The sequence below is a fragment of the Chrysoperla carnea genome, chromosome 4 (assembly GCF_905475395.1).
Source record: "Chrysoperla carnea chromosome 4, inChrCarn1.1, whole genome shotgun sequence".
Taxonomy (NCBI): domain Eukaryota; kingdom Metazoa; phylum Arthropoda; class Insecta; order Neuroptera; family Chrysopidae; genus Chrysoperla; species Chrysoperla carnea.
Genome location: NC_058340.1, coordinates 34,333,499 through 34,355,458, shown reverse-complemented (window position 1 = coordinate 34,355,458; position 21,960 = coordinate 34,333,499). Strand labels below are relative to the sequence as shown.

General features: G+C 28.2%; 1 protein-coding gene across 1 annotated transcript in view; it reads right to left on the bottom strand.

Annotated features, from left to right (window-relative positions):
* LOC123298479 (synaptotagmin-10-like) overlaps positions 1–21,960 on the bottom strand; it is a 41,075-nt gene that overhangs the window by 15,619 nt on the left and 3,496 nt on the right. Inside the window, exons 3-4 of the mRNA XM_044880488.1 lie at positions 9,992–10,123; positions 6,556–6,710 (exon numbers count right to left, since the gene is read on the bottom strand). Of these exons, the coding sequence (XP_044736423.1) occupies positions 6,556–6,710; positions 9,992–10,123 (287 nt within the window). The remainder of the gene's footprint in view (positions 1–6,555; positions 6,711–9,991; positions 10,124–21,960) is intronic.

The window sequence follows — 21,960 nt, the reverse complement described above, 5'->3', positions numbered from 1 at the left end:
AGTGTACATGGCTGGGTTTTTCGAAATACAAAAACACATTCGCCTCTACGTTAAAGCCCTTACACATTTGTCACCAAAGTTTGCCGTTTTCGAGAACAGTTCAAAAAATACTTCTCAATTTTTAAATTTTATTCCTGCATTTTCAACCAAGAGTAAACGGATAGAATAGCAGAGCAACTTCACAGTGTCGATGGTATAGGAGTATTCCACCTAGGAAGTTGCGGTTAATTTCGTCAGGTTGAGTAACAAATACTAATAAATTATAGTTAAAAAAACTAAAAAAATATGATTTATTGTACTAAAAAGTGGATAGTAATTCTAATTGTATAGTAAATTTAAATATATAGTAAAATTCAAAGCGTGGGGTGGTCGATTTCTATCAAATCAGCTAATTTAAAGAATGAATGTTGAGAGCACCTCATGCTTTGGATTTCATACATTAAAATTAAAATTATTATTCACTTTTCAATTCAATAACGCGTTTTTAGTATTCTTTAACTTCCGCATGAGAAACAAACACCTCAGCCACTACAACATCTCATTTACTGTAATATTTTAAGATAATTAGTAAGTTTTAAGATGAAAAGTAATAAAGATAAGATTATCCATATTTTATCTTGGTGATCCCGATCAAGATACAAGGAGAATTAATTTATTATATTAACATCGGATCTTGATATGTGTGCACATTTTCAAGTTAATCAATTGTTAGCTAGGTTAGCTAGTAATAGCTACACTTCACTTGAAACTAGTAAGTAGGTTAGCTAGTTTCAAGTGAAGTTAATAAAAGTGTGCTTATGATTATCAATGTTTTGATTAACAACTTCTTAGGGTCAAAAACTGAAAAAGCTCAATAATATACCTAACTGAAAAGTTTTCATAAAAGAAAAAAAAACTCCTGTACAAAATTCAATTTTTGTATGTGGAACAAAAAGTGGAAAGTAAGTATAATTATAAGTACCTATCAAAAAGCACACAATTAAAAATGATTTAATTAGCATAGTAAAAAAAGGCGGTGGTGACCCAAATTTTAATAAAACAAAAGCACATTATAATTAATGTACATGTTATAAAGTTAAATTTAAGTAGATTTTATGGTTTTTGGTGTGTACGCCTTTTTAGTGTGTATATTGTCATACAGAGAGTTCATTAATTATTGAAGCAGTTATTATTAAAGAAAAAAAAAGCATGTTTTGAAGTACAATTGTAACAAGCCAAATAATCCAAAACAAACTAAGTTTCAATATTTTATATAGTAACTTCGGTTATTGTGTGCCGATAGAATTGCCCTAAAATACTCAATAAAACAAACAAGTTATATTGACGTAAGTAAAAGGTTCCAGTCAAAATCCTTTATAAACACATATCCATTTTCGATATTTTGAAAATTACTCCAGATATCGAAAAATTTTATTTTTACTTTTCGTCTTATATTATCAAGTTATAACACCATCAAAATTGAAAAATAAAGTTCCTAATTTATGTCCCCCTGACGTGCTCACAAATCCTTAATTAGTCGAGCACGCCGTTTTTTTTTTGTTTCAGTAATTTATTAAGGTGTTCACTTTAATTTAAATAGTTTTTTTTTTTAATTTCCACCGACTAGTATTGGAGAAATCTATGAAAATACAATCATCTATCTTGTTTTTTCATAAGACCAAATATTCCTACTTTTGAAGTCATTTATTTATTTAAATAATCGGGCAACCTCCTGAAATTTTTAGAATTGATTTAGAATTAGTTCAAATTCATATAAAAAAAAAACAAGCCGTTTATCAACAATTGCGCTGGCGCTCGTACATCCTTAAATGTTTAAAAATTCTCTGTACTTTAAATACAAGACCACGTGATAAAAATTACACGTGATGTATAGTATTTGATTACATTAAACACACCACATAAAAGCAAGGCGAAAGAAGATTGTGTAAAAAATAACATTAAGAATATAACATAACACCTTTTTTCAGGTCAGGCTCAAATTACAACCAGGTATTATTAAAGTTACACGCGCTTAGTGTATATATGTTCTTTAGGTGTTAAAGATTATCTGTTACAGTAGACAAGATGTCGTTCAGGATTCGTAGAATCATTTTTTGTTACGATAAAGGAATTTGTAACGACGTTGCTATTGCGTTTCTATAGAATTTATGTACATTCCATAAAAGTTATTATTTGGTTTTTATTCTCATATTTTAGCTTTAAGAATTCATTAGCATTAACAAAATCTTACGAATTGGTGCATCGTCTGGGAATCCAGCACGAGCTTCCTGGTTGAAAGCTGGGAGCTCACCCAGGAGGCTCCAGTTAAATAATAAGTAACTATGTAAACATAATAAAGGTAACAATCATTAAAATGATATTCCATGAAATGATAGGCTATACATACCATTAATTTACAAATTGTAACGAGGAATTACGTATAATAACGAGGAATAATTTTAATGGAAGTATTAGGAAATCTAATTTAACTTGACGTGTATATTTTACTTCGAATTTTATACCTGGCAATTAATTGGCTTTTAAAAAAAATTGGTTTTTTTTGTTAATTAACGGCGTAGGTCATATGGTGTATATTGTCCGGAATTGTAGTTTCTAGAGTATCACTCGGCATTATTTCGCTACTATTCCGAAGCGCAATTCAAATAATTATTCCTTAAAGTCTTAATTAAAAAGGTATCATTTTCCAAATTTTATGCTTTCAGGTTTTTTTTTCTTCGAAATTATAAAATAAATAACATTGTTCATACAAACACCATTCGATAGCATTGAAAGGATTGAAAAGTCTCTACCAAGAAAATTTTTAACCAGTCAACTTTCAAAATAATAATTTTTTATAGTTTCTTATTTTTATCGAAGAGCAAATAAATGTTTTCTTCGATAAATTCTATTCACTATTCTTACAGTTTCTAGTCTTAAAAACAAAAACATAAATATAATTTTTCATAAAAACAAATTTTTACCGGCAAGGATAAATTGCCACAAGAAATACGTGGTTCTATTTAAAAAAAAAAAATAAAAACTGAGTGAACCCCGGTTGAACCATGACAACCGCGACGCCTCCGAATAAAAAAAAGGGGAGACGAAACGAAATTTAAGTTTTTTGGCAAATAACTTGATTTATCCTATGTTGAGAATGGTTTAAATTTTTCTTTTATGTCACCAAAAAAGAAATTGTTTATTTTTTTTTATATTTTTTATTTTATTTTTAGTAACAATTTTCGTTACCATATTGTCAATTCGATAACATATTTTAAGTGTTTATAGATTTGTCGAGAAAAAAAAACTTTTAAATTTGTATGCATACTTAGTTTAAAGCGTTAACTTGTATATGTATATGTTAATCTTTATACGGGGAAAAAAACTTTTTTATTGAATCACATTTGCGAATACATAAAAGAAAAAAAAACTGGGACACAATTTTTTTATGCCTATAAAACCAATTACTTGCACGTAGGTAGTAGCGTAACGTTGGGTCGCTTCTATACAGGGCGTTCTGTTATTAACTGCAGATCGTTGGCATACAGAATAAGCTCATAAAGACGAAGGAAAAAGTCATTTACCAATTTTGGATCTGAGCCCTAATTTGGGCGCTACAGGTATGACAAAAATTGATAAATTAGTAAATTCACTGGCTATCATTCGATAACCAGTAGCCAATGATAATTAGTAGATATTAATAAATGTCATTTGATAATATTCAACTAAAGAAGGGGTATGAACTGATTTCAATTGGGTTATCTTATTTTGAAAAAAACATTTAAACAAAACTATTATATTATTTCATTGGCTTGTTCAATTCCCACTTTTTTTTTATTATTATATTTTTGCAAGAAAACATTAGATTCTTAGTAAAAAAACAAATTACGTCACAAAAAGAATGTTTTTAATTTAGCGTAAATAAACAAAAAACGCCTTCTTTGTGACGTAATTTGTTTTTTTACTAAGAATCTAATGTTTTCTTGCAAAAATATAATAATAAAAAAAAGTGGGAATTGAACAAGCCAATGAAATAATATAATAGTTTTGTTTAAATGTTTTTTTCAAAATAATATAACCCAATTGAAATCAGTTCATACCCCTTCTTTAGTTGAATATTATCAAATGACATTTATTAATATCTACTGATTATCATTGGCTACTGGTTATCGAATGATAGCCAGTGAATTTGCTAATTTATCAATTTTTGTCACACCTGTAGCGCCCAAATTAGGGCTCAGATCCAAAATTGGTAAATGACTTTTTCCTTCGTCTTTATGAGCTTATTCTGTATGCCAACGATCTGCAGTTAATAACAGAACGCCCTGTATATGTAAATTTAAACTTTTTTTTTTGTTTGTAAATTTTCTATGTTATAAACTTTTTAAACTACAAGGTTATTCAATTGTAATTATCGAAAAAATAGTCGATGTTGTAATAATTGGAAATTATATATTTACTAGCTCGACTCGTACGGAATTCCATAGTGCAGTACCAGTGGCTAAAAACGTAGAGAAGTAAATAATTTACTTTCTTTTTATTTATACGAAATTTTATTTCAGATATGATATAAAAATTACATAATGAACAAAATTAAATTTCAACAATCTGATTTTTCCTAAACGGTATATTTTTAGATGTTGGGTGTATTTTTTGTCATTAGCCAGCACGATAAGTTTTAAAATGAGGGGTAAGTTATTGAATTTGATGAAATAATAAGGAAGATATCGCGTACCCAGGAAAAAAACAGGTTAAAGAAATCTATATAGGATTAGTGTACACATACGTTTTATAAACTTATTATTCTGAGGTTTTATTGAATTCCAGGAACAATCAACTTGTTTCATGCATTCATTTTTTTGAGCTTTAATTCAAAACTTCTACGAATTGAATATATTTCGTAGCTTGTATTTAGTAGAGAAAGCAATATATTCTCCGTACAATATATTTTTTATATAAGGTTCACAAATATTGTTTAAATATATAAATAACTTGCAGTTATCCACCTTATAGCCTTCAATTCTCCCTTCAACTTCCCTTTTGTTCACTATATAATGGATTGTAACTTTTAGTGAAAATTCCGAATAATTTGAAAAGAAAATACGGCCATATTACTTCCGGATAATGTAGCATTCTATAGATGAAATAATTTTTAAAATCGGCTAAGTAGTGAACTCAAAAAATAACGGTTTGTATATATTTTCATACAAACTTTCATCCCCTATATCACCCTTTCAGGAAATGAATTTCGAAAACCCTTTTTTAAATAACACTAAAAGTGTGAAATCAATATCTTCTCGAAATTTAAAAATTCTGTCATTAATGATTTAGGCTGATCGTCGATATATCAGTTGCGACATTGCCTATTCCCCCTCCAGAAAGAATCATTTTGAAAAAAAATCATCAAAATCGGAGCTGTAATTGAGGATTCCCGAGTAAAAACAATCATTGAAGCGACTAATAGAGCCTCTCACATTTTCAGTTTTATTTTGTATTTAATACGCTTTTCGAAACATACAATACACAATTTTCAAAAAAATATAATGAATTCCATTTGAAAATGCTGATAAAAGAGAAAAAAATATGTTGTACAACCAATTTTACTAATTGGAAATTCATTAGTATAAAGTTTTTAACTACATTAAACACCAATTTGTGTATATTCGTTAATTAAGTTATTTATTTACAAATTCCAATATAATAAATTAAACTAATTGTAATTAATGAAGTAAATAATTAAAAAAAATATATATAATAATTAATTTTATCCGATGAAATATTTCAAGCTTAGATTTGATAATAATACGCCTAAGCCGAATAGAAATGGGATACATTCAAGGACAATAACTTTATTCCAAAAATCATTCACTTAGCAGTCATTGGTGCGTATTTTATTTCTCGACCCAGTTTTGTTGTCGAGCGGTTTCAGTTTAACTAAACCCTTTTCTTACTGTAATATTTTCTCTCGTAAACTAGATTAGACAGTAACAACTACCCGGGGTATAAATTTTTGCGAACTGGTAAAAATCGTAAACTCTCTTGCGGTACCCCAAGTGAGGTCGCTTTGACATTGCCTCAAATATTTTAATAATATAAAGTGTTAATCGAAAAAGTTAAAATCGTTTAAACATATATAAATCGAAGCTACATAGACTATTGTATAGCAACCAATCGGTTACACTCATGGAAAGCGAGACAATGGGAATATATGTTGTTTATTTTGCTCTCTGAAACTATAACAAAAATCTGTTTCCCTTCTTTGTTCAAGAGTTTTTTGAAACTTAGCTGCTTATAAAAATTTTAATTTGATTAATATTAATCGAACAATTCTAAAAAATGTAAAGACATTTCTTTCTTAGAAATTTATATTCTATGTAACTGCAGTACATTCTGTATAAAATATTTTCAGATGGAATTAAAAATATCAGAAATACATTTTTTCCCAACTTTGAAGAATAAAAAAATCCAATCATTTTAAAAGATATTCGCAATATATTTTTACAAATAATATAAAATTGAGAAAAAAAAAAAATAAATAAAAATTTTATATGAAAATGAAAGGATAAAGAAAGCACTTACCTAAATATAAAACTTTCATTAAATACAGGATTCAAATTCTTTCGATGTACTTTTGTTTGGAATTTCTTTTTACGATCAGGTAATAAATATACTTTTATATACGGGTCGCTACTACCAGTTACATCTTTGATTGGTAAATCACGACATTCTAATACCTGAAATTGAAAATAACAAACAAATTTAAATAAGCATTTACTAAGCCTACAATGAAGTCAAAATTTTCTGGTTGGTTTGATCTGTTTTTTGGAGGACTGATAAATAACAAAAAAAAGATTAAGCCTTTAACCGTAACTCGGAAATTGAAAGTTTCAATTTTTATGTAGTGTGCGATTTTTGAAATGCTACGATTTAGAGGAAAAAATAAATCCCATAAGTAACATTTTTCAAATTATTTTTTTATTATCTTAAACTATATAACTAAAATTAAATTCAAAAAAAGAAACCCCGGACTTAAAATCAAGTCTGATCGATTCGTTTGTGGAATAGAAGCTTCTAAATGGATTAACCTATTTTGATTTTCTGTTTATTTGAAATATAATTTGTTTCAGACTGTTCTTTGTTATGTTTCAAGAAAAAGTGCTTATTCGATGAAAGATCATCACCTCTTTTCTAGTTGTATCGCGTACGGATGAATCCTTAACTCGTACTTGAAACATAGCAAAGAAAATTCCTGATCAAATAACGTTTCAAAAGAAAATCAAAATCATCCGTTTTGGAGTAACGATGCTACAGGCAGACACATAAATACACAGACACGTTTAACTTATAACATCCCACTTTTTAACCGAAGGTTAATAAAAAATTATTAAAGAAAATTAAGCAACAGCAGAGTTTTTAAAATCGCATACCATTCAACTTGTATTTGAACCTGAATTTGATTTAATATCAAACTTATTGTCATCAAATATCCAAAAAGTAGTGTGAAAAGAATCATAGAATACGAAATTGAGTATGGGCTCACGATCTATTATTTTAATTTTAACTAAGTTTTAATGATAATTGTTATTTAGATTTATACTTTAGAGTAGATTAAATTAAATTAACAAATAAAATGATTTTACAAAAGGCTGTTTTACAATGTTTAATATGGTAATTTTATGTTATTAACTATTGTAAAATAAAGGATAAGGTCTCTAGGCATTTACTTTCGCACATTGGTAGTCAGCAGGGATAAGAATAATAATTTCAATTTTGTCCTTATTTTAAGGATTTTGACAATATAAAGTGTTTTTTCCCAGTATTTCCACACTAATATTTCTTCACGTAAAAAATACGGTAAGAATGACGTAAACGTTTATTGTATAGAACTTAAGATTGATTAAAAATGAAGTAAAGGCCTTAGAGCTTTTGATTGGAACGAGCTGAAGAACATTATAGGGTGGTTTGAAACAGTTTCACAGAAAGCCATTTTCTTCACTAATCGGTCCATTTACAACTTGCAAATAATTAGTTGTAAGAAGGAAGAAAGTAATTTTTGCATCATATTTATTGAATTTTGCAATCAAAATTTGTCCCACCTCCCGGTTTTCGATTGAACTGAAATTTTGCATGCATATGTAAATCGAATGACAATGCATATTTATGATAAGCATAACTTGATTTTCCCATCGCTTGGACTACATTTGATATACGTAAATTTTATAGTTTTAAATTAAAAATTTAAAAAAAACAAGATGGGTCCTATGGACACAATACTGCATTGAGATATGTTGCTCATTTACGAACTTGACCTCACTTTTTACGTCCTGAGCACGCTTTAAAAATTTCAGCTTGATATCTCTTTTCGTTATTGAGTTATCGTGATGACAGACGGGCAGACAGACGACAGACAGACAGACAACCGGAAATGGACTAATTGGGTGATTCTATGAACACCTAAACCACAAATTTTTTCGTAGAATCAATATTTTTAAGCGTTACAAGCTTGGGACTAAAGTTAGTATACCTTGTATATTACATATATGCATGGTATAAAAATTTTGATCGTTACAATTTGTTTAGTATTATTTTATTATATTAGTCACTTTAACATATAATACGAATCTGAACCATCTATTTCAAATTAATTTGTTTGAAATAGTTGCATTGGTTTAAATAAATTGCAATACAGATTTAATATTCAGTTCATTGTAAAATTTACCAAACTAAATTAAATGTAGGTCAAATCTCATTCATTTGAAAATGGAAGATTACAAATTATTGAAATGAACAGTATACTGGCTGAGTCAATATGTCCATCCCAAAAATAAATTATGCTTATCTTAGCTTATCTGACATTTTTATATTATGTATAAATTAAATATGTATATACTAAGTTTAGTCTCAAGTTTGTAACGCTTAATAATATTGATGCTACGAACAAAATTTTGGTATAGGTGTTCCTAAATTACCTTAATAGTCCATTTCCGGTTAGCTGCTCGTATGCCCATTCGTTAACACGATAGCTTAAAAACGAAAAGAGATATCAAGCAGAAATTTTCAAATTGGGATAAATAGACCGGTCTTTTTATTTAATTAATAAAATAGGCATAAAAAGAATTGTAGTCTTTACTAAAAATCTTTATAAAAAGTCTATTGTTTATAATAATATATTGTTTATAATTTTTTTAGATATATGTGAGGGTTTCAAAAATAAAATTGATATATTCTGATCAGAAACGAAAATTAAATTCTATTATCTTAGAAAAATATGCCAAAAGACCTTCTAATTTTAATCTTTTAAGATGAACTTAACTAAAAAAAATTAACGGGCAAGAAATTAATATTCACTTCTTCCCAAAATATTTGAACATCGTTGTTTTTGGTGACACAATGTAGAATTGAATTTTAAAACAGGTTTTTTATTAATTATTTAGTATTACTTAAGTATAATTTTTAACATATAGAACTATTTAAAATTAGTTTTATTTAAATAGAAAATTGTGTAGTTGATTGAATATATTTTGGCGTAAAAGAATAAAAAGTAGAAATTTTTTTCTACGCCAATCTGTGTTATTGAAATTACTCACTCTGTATTATTTATTATAATGCATGCATATTGTACGTAGCATAGGAAACTTTTTTCTTTTTTTTTTTTTGAAATGTAAATAATGTAGAAAAAAATTTTTTTCTATGAAATATGTTTAATAAAAAACTATGCACAAATGAGACAGATTGTATGAATAATGCTGACATATATGACTGACTATAGAACGTTTATTATGATGTTTAAAGAAGCTTTGAAGATTATTCAGAATAATTTTACAATATGTAATATTTTAAAATATATAAAGGCTGTTTGTTTAAGACATTCATATCTCCGAGTTGGAAACACTCTTTTGTTTGATAGCCCATTTGACAGCTGACAGACATTTTGTGTTTCGTGTTGTTGAGAATAAGAAAATTGTTGAAAAGTTTTGAAAATCAGAATTTGAAAAAAAAAACATCCTTTGCTTACCTTAACAATTAATCCTTCAATATCATTGTCATATCGCAATGCAAAATGTAATTTCCCACAATACTCCAATTCGCTGGTTACAGAACTGTCGTTGGATGATTGACGCACTAATTCTTTTTTGTATAATTCAGGCTGGAAAAAGGAAAACAAAAATTTTTAGTTACAAACAAAGGCATGCCTAGTCATCAATTTTGTTTGCATTAAAAGGAGACAATTTGTTGACTTAGGTTTGAAATTGGTTTTTTTTTGTATAATATTTTAGTCAAACAATTTTTCTGTTTGCTTCGATTTTAATATCGAATAGAAATTGTTACTATCCAAATAAAAATTAAATTAGTTTTTTAGTTCGTAAGCTTTAGTATTAAATTTATTCATGAAAAAATAATAAAATCTGTAGTCCACAGGTCCACGCCCAAAAAAACTTAATGCAACGTTGAAACTATATGTGCTACGTCCTGATGGGCAGAGTTTACATAAAAAAAATTTCGTTCTTTTAAAAGGGACTCAGAGAGTAATCGAAAAAATAGTCCCGAAATAAATTCCAACTTAAGAAATAGAACGGAAAAATAGGCTTGGAAAAAATAACGACTGAAAATATAGACCCGGAAAAAATATCGTTAGAAAAAACACGCAATCAAATTGAGACGGTGTTGTTATCACGTTTTTTTTTAGGCGTGGTCCTGAGGACTATTGCTTTGTTAAAAAATGTTTAAGTAGGTACTATCATGTTATTAATTAATTAACAAAAAGAAAATTTTATTTAATAATTTCTATTCTAAGAAGATTTTTGTATGGTAAAATATTAGTAAAATCAAAGAATTTCTCCGAATACATTACATAATTTGGAATAAAATTAGCATGAATTTAAGATTAATTAATTATACATTCTAAAATATAACATCAAAGTATTTCTAATAAAATTATTTATCATTATTGATAAGATCATATGGTAGAGAATAGCGTGAGATATGACACTTTAAAAGCTGTAAAAATTCTCACTAATTTGTGATTTGGATATCAAGAACGTTTCAATGCATTTAATTTAGCTAATTTTGTTAAATATTCACCTAAGAGACAAAATCTTTGGAAAATATTTATTGTATTTAAAATAAAAATGACTGGGGTCGAAATACTAAAAAAAAAAGCCGTTCATATAATTGCGATCCTTAATATGGTCCACAAATTAACCTTTCTACATTACGAAAAAATCTTTCTATAACTGCCTTAAACAAACATTTCAATATTATTTATTTCTATAGGTCATTTAATTAACCTGATTTATATTCTTTTTGAATCAAAATTACCCTATTCACCGAGTTTCATCAAATTTCAAAACAAAAGTTTTTTTGCTATTTTTTCAAAGGGGTTGAAATTATTCACTTAAAAAAATTGCAAAAAATCGAGAATTTTTTTAGATCTCCAATTTCGATAAAACTCAGTATATAAGGTTATTTTGACCCAAAAAGTACAAAAATCGGGTGCATTTGATGACTGGTCGAATACTTTTTGCGATACGAACTAAAATCTATCCAAATATTACCATAAGTCAGAAACTCTGATGAAAAATATGGATGAAAAACAGTATTACAATTAAATCATGATAAATTGAAAATATTCAAGTAAATCTGTTTTAAATATTACAAGAAGTATTGAAAATTTTCATAAGATATTTAGGTAAACAAACAAGGTTTTCTATAATCCACCCACATAATCAGACATAAAGGCTCCGTGTATGAATGTATGTTGCATAGATTATGTATAATAAATGAAATATTTTTGTATGTCCGTAGATAAAATTTCTTATTAATTTTCCAATGGAAATTCGGAACTAAAAATTTGATAAATTAAGGGATTAAAATTATTTCTTTTCTTTTATTTAGAAAAAACTAATCAGAAACGAACCGCAAGTCATAACTTATAAAATTTAAATGTCTCTGTTGAAAAATAAATTTTAAACAACTTGTAATATTGTATGTCTGTATGTTCTAGTCAAATCTTGCAGCTAAATTTTAAAGCTGTTATCTTTAAAAGATTGAGCAGCAATTTTCCATACACTTTCAGTATAGATGATAATGCATGATTGACTAAGTGACGCCATTTTGAATCCAATATAGCAGTAAATATGGTGGAATATTTATTATTTATGCACTCTCATGATATGGATATCAAATAAAAGAGTTTGTTGAGAAGAGTACGAATGATCTGAAAAAAATACTTTTTAAAGGACAAGCTTTTATTGTACTAATAAGTAGGAAATAATTGTTTCTATGAGGTATTCATACATGACTATTATTCGTATATGACTTGATATTTTATTAAAACTGTTCGACTGCTTTGTTTAAAGCTTACTTAAGAAAGTTCAATGCAAATATTTGGGTTTTAAAGTGTTCCTTGTAAAAAAATAAACAACTTTTGTTTGATATATTTTTTTATGAACATCATAGTTTACGCTTGAGGGCAGTAATTAGGGCAAAAAAAGTAAACATTTTTTCTCCACCTAAGAAGAAGCTTCGAGCGGCTACATAAAAAAATATTTTCTAAAATTTAATCAATATTACCTTTTTTCTGGAACATAATCAAAGAAACCTTTTGCTTTGCAGTTTTGTTGTTTGCTTGAAATATATTTTATATATTCATTGAAATGCATCCGTCAAGAGTATCGACGGATTTTCAATTTATTTAACACAAACAATAGTTTAATATTTTATTGAAGTTGACCTTCATACAAGTAAGTAGTTAAAATTCAATAAGTAACATTAATTATGAGTGGTCTATATTGATTTTTTTCCTGAAATATTAATTGTAGCCAGTGGAAAAACGATCCATTAAAACACATATATTTTTAATGTTGAAAAAAAATTTACGTAACATTATGATTAAAACTTCGAGAATATTCAGGAAAAAAACTACACTTTCTTGGGAATTTATTGACTGCATTATTTTACTATTTTATTTCTAGTTTTTTAGCCCCCGGCATAAAAAAAGGGGTTTGACCGCTATGTGTCTGTGTGAATGTCTGTCTGTGTGTCTGTCTCTCTATCTGTGGCATCGTAGCCTCTAAACGGATGGACTTGATGAACGGAATGTTTTTTTTTTGGTTTCGTTTAAACAGTAATTTAATGGAGATCGTCCCAGTTATGTTTCAAGGACAAATATAGGGTTCCGAACTCGAAAAAACTAAAAAATAGGGGAAAAAATTTCATAAAGAGGACTATATCCTATAAGATCAGTATGATATAAGATCAATTAACTTGGAAATGGGCGTATAAATTTCCAAAATTGCTTCTTGTAAAAAAAAGTATATCCGAAAAAGACTGTATATTCGAAGTTTTGCTTCTATTATATTTATCTCTCTGTTTTCGGATTAATTTCAAAACCAATTTTTCGCAACCAATTTACTGTAGCTATTGGACTACAACGATTAATTCAATATAACAATAATTGTTAAGCTATTTTTCAAGATATCCCAGGTATATATTGAGTTATAAAGTAACAGATATGTAATTAATTTATTCTATTAATTTCAAATAAATTATATCTGACTGTTTGTATTGAAAAAATAATTATTAATTCCAAACGTCTAATTTATATGGGCGTTCTGTTTTTTCTAAGCAAATTTGTTAAAATTCACACGGTTTCATTTCATGAAAATTGGTATATGGGTATAAAAAAATGTCCTGATCAACTTTTTCGAATAATTTTTTTTCTATATCTGCCAGACCTTGTCAGACTTTTAAAAGACGATATCTTGTCAGACTTTTTTTCTATATCATCTTTGACGCTAGACAAAATATTAAGAATTGGCCCTATTTGCCAATTTGTAGTAGGCTGTGTGTAAAATTCTGATTTCAGTTCAGAATCCTAAAAATTTGATCATTGCGTAAACTCTTTTGGTAGTGTAATATCGTTTGAAGTCTTTAGAAAGTCAAGCAAGGTCTGACAATTATTGAATTGCACATCCACATAAAAATTGATTAATATCTCTTTTTTTATTTAAACAAGAAGATGCTCGAGTATTGCTTTCTTGAGTTTAGAATTAAAGTCAACAGTGTTGTAGAATGGATTCTATTATTTCTAGAATAAGAAAATACGCCGATGTTCATCAATTTTAAGCTGGAAAGCCAATTAAAAATTTTCCGAACTGTAACTCAAAATGAGATAACTCTCTCAAAATCGCTCTTATTCACTAATGTTAGATTATTCAAGGACTCCTCCCACAAAAAATTTTTGGGAGTAGCAAATTGGTTCAAGAAAGATACTCTAGTTTTTCCAACTATGTGTGATTTTCTCACATTAAGTATTGATAATGAAAATTATAAAATAATTGCCTAGCATTTATACCATTATCATCAAATATTAGTTTTACAATCTATTAAATAAAGTTATAAAGACTTCGTGACTATATGGAATGATAACAAAATCATTTCGAACACGAAACTCAAAACATTAATTTATTACAAAATGTTTGCTAACAATATCCCAAAAAATTATTTTCGTTTCGCCGAAAAATTACTAACTATTGTATGCATATTCCGTTCGAAAGATAGTGGATGGAAGTGGTTATTGAAAACAATTGCTCTTTTTAATTCACAATTTGTATATACATTTATCTTAGCCTGTGAAGTACGTTATGTATTTTTTGCTAGCGATATGGAAAATTTTGTGGAAATAGTAAAATTTTTTTATCTACAATTGGCTTGTAAGTTTGTTTTTTGATCTTTTTATCGCGAATAGTTAACTCCAGCGTAGCGAATTGAGTTCCACAAAATCAACCTATAGTTTTCGGCGTATTTTTTTCTGCTGAATCCAAAAATCAAAGTTTTGTTAATCAAATAGATTTTTCGAAATATGGTGCAGTAACTTTTTATGGGCAATTTCATTATTTATAACGCTACCAATATGATTATTAATAACTAACTAACTTGCCACTCGAAAGAATTTTTCAAAAATTTTCACTAGAATAAAAGTTAATCAAAAACTTCGTGAGAAAACCGGGAAAATAGTTTTTTTTAAGACATTTTCGCTTATATCTCGGGGTCTTATGAAAATAGGAAACTCTATTGCGTCTCATTATCAAGCAGGAGGAATAAACATTTATAAGTATCATGCAATACCCAAAAATTGTTTAAAAGGAAGTTAAACCGGTTAAAAACATGAAATTATAAGAAATTTATTATCTATTTTTCCGGTATTCTCCCGAAATTTTTAAATAACTTTTATTCTAATTAATCTTTGAAAAATTCTTTCTAGGAGCTCATTTAAGTATGAATAATATTATCCGTTCTTACAGTTTTCTCGTACAAACTCTAAAAGTTTTTTAATTACTCAAAAGTATGAGAACAGTGCTACCATAACAAAAATTTGACAACAATACAATAAACTAATCAAATAATGTATTTTAGATTGTGGCTGTTCATGTTATCAGATATTAAACGGAAAAAAAATTGAATGTATAATAGCGAAATTTGAGCAAAATGAAGAAATGAAATTCAATTTTATTAAATGTGGTTCTTATGAGCAACAAAGAATAAAACGTTCAATGGCAATTATTGAAATACAGGTTGAAAATTTGAATATATTGAAAATTTGTTAAGTTATTCTATCATTATCGTTCGGTATCGAATATGATGAGTAGTATCATCTCTATTTATTGTTAATTTTTTCTTTAAGCTTCAATAAAACCCAGTGTTAACTCGAAAAATAAAAGACTTCGTAGAAATCGTAGGGTTCAAAAAAAAAACGTACAGAGTCAACTCCATTTAATTTTTAAAATTAGTCTTCTTTATAAAGCCAAAGCCATGTGTTCGAAACATTTTTTCGAATCTAATACATTCAATAGAAATGTATAAAAATGTTTTATTATTACTAGAAAAGTATCCGATGATATTAACATACTTTTCAAGATCATTTGCGAGTAAACATTTGTAAACATATTTGACTGACTGTTGACTGTATCTTTAATGAGAAAAAATATATGTTTTGTAATCGCGTTCATTATTTCGAGTTACAACTCATTTTGTAGTTAAGAAGCCACCCTGTATAAATATAAAACCTCACTTTGTAACACTATTTTGTTCATTACAAAAATTTTGACAAGATTCCGCTTGGATAATCTTAAATTTTCGATTTAGCAATCCAAGTTTCCGTGTGCATCTCGAATTATTCACACTTCGAATCGCATGTTTTCAAAAAAAATTATGTTAAAAAATATTTTAGAGCATAATTCTTTTATTAATGGCTGCAATTACCATACTTTTTGGAGTAGTGAATAGTGTGGTGAGTTATTTTAATGGTATTTACATATCGCCGGTAATACCAATATCATTCATTGATACAAATCGATCACCGATATTTGAATTATTTTGTATGTATCAAATGGTATCATTTTTGCTATTTGTGGGTGGAAGGATTGCAATGGATACATTAATCTTTTCATTTCTAATACACTTATATACACAATTATTGATTGTACGAAAATCTATCAAACTGTTAAGTGATTCGGTAAGTAAAGACATGAAAGATATTAATTAAACTCATTTTGACATCTATGTTTTTTACATTTAACCGCCAAATAAAACTTCATTTTTTGTCTTGATTAATCGATTTTGTATAAACGCTACCAGTTGTGAAATATCCCCCGAAACCACTTAAGCTTCCGTACAACTCAAAAACAGTGAACTTTGTGAAAAAATCACAGGGAGCCAATTTGACGAAAAATTACTCAAAAAACCTGGGGTTTCTTTATTTGGTTCAAAATCTCCGGTAGCTTTATTTGGTTGACTGTTTCTGTGGAGGGGGACTCAATTTGGATAACTCTTAATTCTTTTTACCTTCAAAGTTTTGTTTGATACATTAAAAAAAAATTTTTTTTTTTGGAGAATTATCTTACACTTAATAAATTTTTTATTTAGGCATTTAAACCCAAAGATAAACATGGTAAAATAATTTCAATTGAAGATCGTCTAAGGCACACAATCAATCTTTATGCGGAAATTTTGAATATTTCGGCCGACATACGCACTGTACTAATACCTCATTGTTTTATAACTTTTGGTACTTTCGTAGTGCTTACTTTATCAATATTTAGTTTAAAAATCGTAAGTGAAACTATAATATATTTAGAAAGTCAGTTTCACCCAACTTCAAATTAATCCTTACGGGTTGTGGAATAAATATATCCTAACATTACTATTAAGAAATGTTGGCAACTGTGGTCACGAAAAACACTTGATTCCTTAATATCTTCAAAAATAGGCAAAAACATCCAATTTAAATAAAAAATTTCAAATGATTTGAATCGTAAAACACTTCTCTGATGGTCATTTACAAAACCACAACCTGTCAAAATTAATTTGAGGCTTTGTCAATTGAGCAAAATCGATTTCTAAAAAATATTAAATAAATATTTCATTAAATTTTTAGACCGGAAATAAATTACATCTTATAAACCAACTTTTTCATACGGTAGGTGTAGTGGCAGTTCAGTATCCATTTTTTTTTTGGGCCGAGAAGTGTAAATCAGCATGCGAACTTATTGAAATTGAGATTCAATCATCTAGTTGGTTTTTATTTTCTCGGAAAGTGAAACGTGCTTTACAAATACTTTTACATCAAGTGCAACAAAGTATAGAATTTAAAATTCCCTTTTATGGAATATTATCGCTGATCTTATATAGAAAAGTAAGTATTAAATATTTATTCGTCGAGAAATAACCATTCTAATTCTATTACCCAAATTCGATCGGGAAAATTTGAAACGATTTTTTTTTTAGATTTTTTATGGAGCGGTGTCCTATTATACGATATTATCAAATTTGGCTGGTAAAAGGGACCAGAAGACCGGATTAGTAGAAGATTAAAATGGAAACATGATTTGAAGAGATGCGCACATTTGTCTTTTGTGATTCATAAATTAGTTACATAGAATAATAAATCACTTCAATTTGTAGTAGTTATTTTAGTAAAACAAGTTTAGAGTAATTTTTATTTTTTCACATGCTTAATGTACCTTGATTCCTCGAAGTGTTTTTATTTTTATTTTTACCCGCTGAAGATTTAGATTGATGGTGACTTATCCAGAAGTGGTCCGGTCAATGGGATGTAAGTTTTCGCTATTTGTTTTGCTTTTTATTTTTATTAGCTATGTAAGCAAACCTTTAGACTTTTGCTTTTGTTAATATGTTAACCATTTTTCTATTAGACCGTGAGCTCATATAGTCCACGGGGCAGCATCCATTTTATTATATGATAAAACTTACTTGAAACTTCGTAAGTAGCTTCCATTTGGCGAGTCTGCTTTTCTAAAAATTTAAGCTCACTGTTATCGGAGGAGAATTAACTTATAAATTTCATATCATATTTGTTTAGTTATCGTCCATGAAAATTAAAATGGTTTCAATGAAAATTGAATTCGTAAGTAAATTAAGAAAATGAGGACAAAAACAATAACAACATTATCAATGACCTTGATAAACGATTAGAATAAAGAGAAAAGCCATATTAATACATCTTGTGTACGAATATGTGTTGTTTTTATTAAATCGATATATTTCTTAAAATTAAGACACGAATAATGAGTAAACAGGTTAAATTTATAATGAAGTGTATAGAATCTGATCTTTTTGCAAAAAATATATTTGGAAACTTAAATTCGGAACCGAACAGTTTCTAAAAATGCTCCTTTTGTGTTTAATTGCCCAATTAGATTTCCAAATTGATCTTACGTATGAATCAAGTAAAAATTACCCATATTATATAATAGCTCGAATTAAAAGCTTTAAAAACGTAAAATTCAGGCTCTTACAAAAACAACACTTATTACCTTTGTTTATTTACATATTTAATGAGTCGCCATTATAACAGAAGAGAAAATTGAGACTCTTTGAGATCCTCGAGTAAACTCTTTTAGTCCATTTTCTTCAGAACTATTAAGTAGCGACCTCCAAAACCCCCAAGTATACGTTTCTGGCCTATTTAATTAAATACTTTCAAAGTTTTAAAATTTTCAAAAATCACTTCAGAAATAGATTCTAATAATTGGCCTATTTGACCCATAGCAATGGCCTAATTTTCTGGCGACACCAAGTTAGATATGGATTTTGATGTATGCCTCTTCTTAAATATTTAAAAAAAATTGGCCCGATAGTTCGAAGGTCAAAAAATTCTCTTTGAAATTCTACAACGACGCGACTATTCCAAGCTTTAATTTAAAAAAAATAAAAAATAAATAAAAAACAAATCAAGAACAAAATGTAATATAATCTTAGTTATACTTTTGTTAATCGAATATTAAATATACTCTAGAGCTGGTCGGGACCTTATATAGCAGTTTATTGGCATGAGGTAATTTAATATGCCTTTTTCCAAGTTATACATTGGCGGATGCTAGCTTTTAGGTGCTCAAACGTTGCAGGATTGTTGAAATAGACGCAACTCTTAAGAAAACCGAACAAAAAGAAATTCAATGTCGTATTCTTGGCTGACAGCTTTTTGGACCTTTCACACAATGATGCGAATGAAACAAGTGAACAATTTGAGCGTTATTGAGCGCTAGTTAAACGATTCATATTGTAAACATAATATTTTGAACTAACATTTGACAAGGAAACAAGCAAAAGTATTCACAGCATTCCATTTTATAAACATAGGAAACTAAAATTGATTCACTCTTTATTATACCCGCTGTACACCACTGCTCTCCGAGAAAACCAAAGCTGCTGCTATATCTCGTGTACCGTTTTTGAACCACTCTCTACGTATATAATATAGTTACTAACTAAGTACAAGCAGCTTTAATATTATTCATGGCTAATGTTTTTCATCCTTCTATACAGATTTCTCACTCCAACCAAATTTAGCTACCTTCAGCCTACCTTAACTTTTAATATGATACTCATGGAATAAAAAACACACAACAATAACAAAAACAACATCAAGGTATAAACAAACAAACAAAATAATAACGAATCTTGTTAAATGGGAACGAATCAGAGACACATAAATGGTTTAGTAGTTATAAATAATGAAACAAATTGATTATCAAATATCTTTGATAAACTCAATCCATAAGTGTATCTACGATGGAGGCTATGGGACGATGGAGGCTATATGAAAAAAAACAAGCCGTGGGTCGAGTCTGGTGCAACCCTTGTGGTCCACACGAATAACTTCCCAGTATAATGAATATGATAAAAAATATTTAAAAACCAATGCTATGAAATTCTTTTCAAATCATTATGCCATTAATACGCTTCGATCGACACCTCAACGTCCTCAAGTCGATATCATTTTTTTTTGCACAACATCGATAACGAAAAGAATGACCACGAACGTACGAAAAAACGGACCCATTACAATAACGTCCTATACTGAGAAGTTAAAAAGGCAAATTTTTAAATTTCTTTGTAAATGACAAATTACTTTTTAAAAGTGATGAACAACCATTTTCTTGATAATTTCGAGTAAAAATGATTTACTATTTCTACAAGTTTGAGTATGAAAACTACAATGGTAATCTCTGAGGATGTCTATTATTATCTACCACTATCAAAAAAATAAACATAATTCGCTTTTAAAAATTTAAAATGAAGAGCAAAAAAATTTATCTGTATAAGGTTTTATTCAACCTACTATCTTTAACAAGCTTTTCTTTAAGGTAAAAAATTTCTATCACCAATGAAGGTAAAAATTTTTACACATGAAAACTCGAGCACTGTTGATCTTTATAGAAAAGAATTGATACGGAATGTTTAAATGTTTATTAAATAGATTTCAATATGAAAGTAGAAAATACCCGTACTTGTATAAAAGAAGGCCAATACTAATTTGCTAGATTGAATACACCACATAAAGTATATGTTTATAATGAAAAACTATATCTACATCGAATGGTTACCCACCTAGAATCGAATAGAACTTATAAAACCATATAATCAGGCCTTTATCCGATTTTCTTCTCATTTTTTCTTCGTATTTCTATATGTGTGTAAAAGTATGCTCTATAATCCTATTTAATTTTATAACAAAAGGAACAATAGTTTTTTTATGTTTTTTCTATTGTAAGGACTATCTTCAAAGTAATAGATAGCTTAAATGATATTTTTAACTTTCTGATAAAAAGTTATTGTACTCAAACAAAATCGAAATCGAACAATCTGGAATTATATAAATCCATTGGAAGTTAAACGTAAATATTTACCATAAGAAAAAGTTGTATCAATATGAAACAAGTTAAAACAAACAATTGACTGAGCTAATTGTTGAAATACCTTGTATAGGTAGTGTTAACACGACTGTAGTGTCACATTCACATAACTGATATTCCCATATAATACATACTATAATGTTTTAAATCAATTTGAGCCCTTACGTGTAAACAGCGATGGCTACGAAAAAATGTTTCAAACAAAAGTTGTTTATTTTTTTTAACATTTTTTACATTTAAACTGTTGTTCTATCTCAAACTTTACTGTTGTTCTATCTCTAACAAGAAGATCCAATTGCCCTATGTTGCTCACTTACTAACTCAACCTCCCTTTTTATGCCCTGAACACGCTATAATTTCAGCTTAGTATCTCATTTTGTTTTTGAATTATCGTGTTCACAGCCGGGCAGACAGACAGACGGACGGGAAACCTTAAATGAACTAATTGTGTGATTATATGAATAACTATACCAAAATTTTGTTTGTAGCATCAATATATTTTCAATCGTTACAAACTTGAGACTAAACTAAGTATACCATAATATATTTCACAAAAACTTTTACTATAATTTATCATATGAGCTATTTTTAAATTATTCCCTGTCACTCTTGTAGCGCTGTGACAAGTCACGCTTGTCATGCTGTGACAAGAGTGAATCAAAATTAAAAAAGTGTACAGAAACAAGGTAAGACCAAAATTAAAATCAAATAAGCAATGAACTGCAAACGTCACACTTTTTTGAAGCCAACCTCTCTTCATGTCATA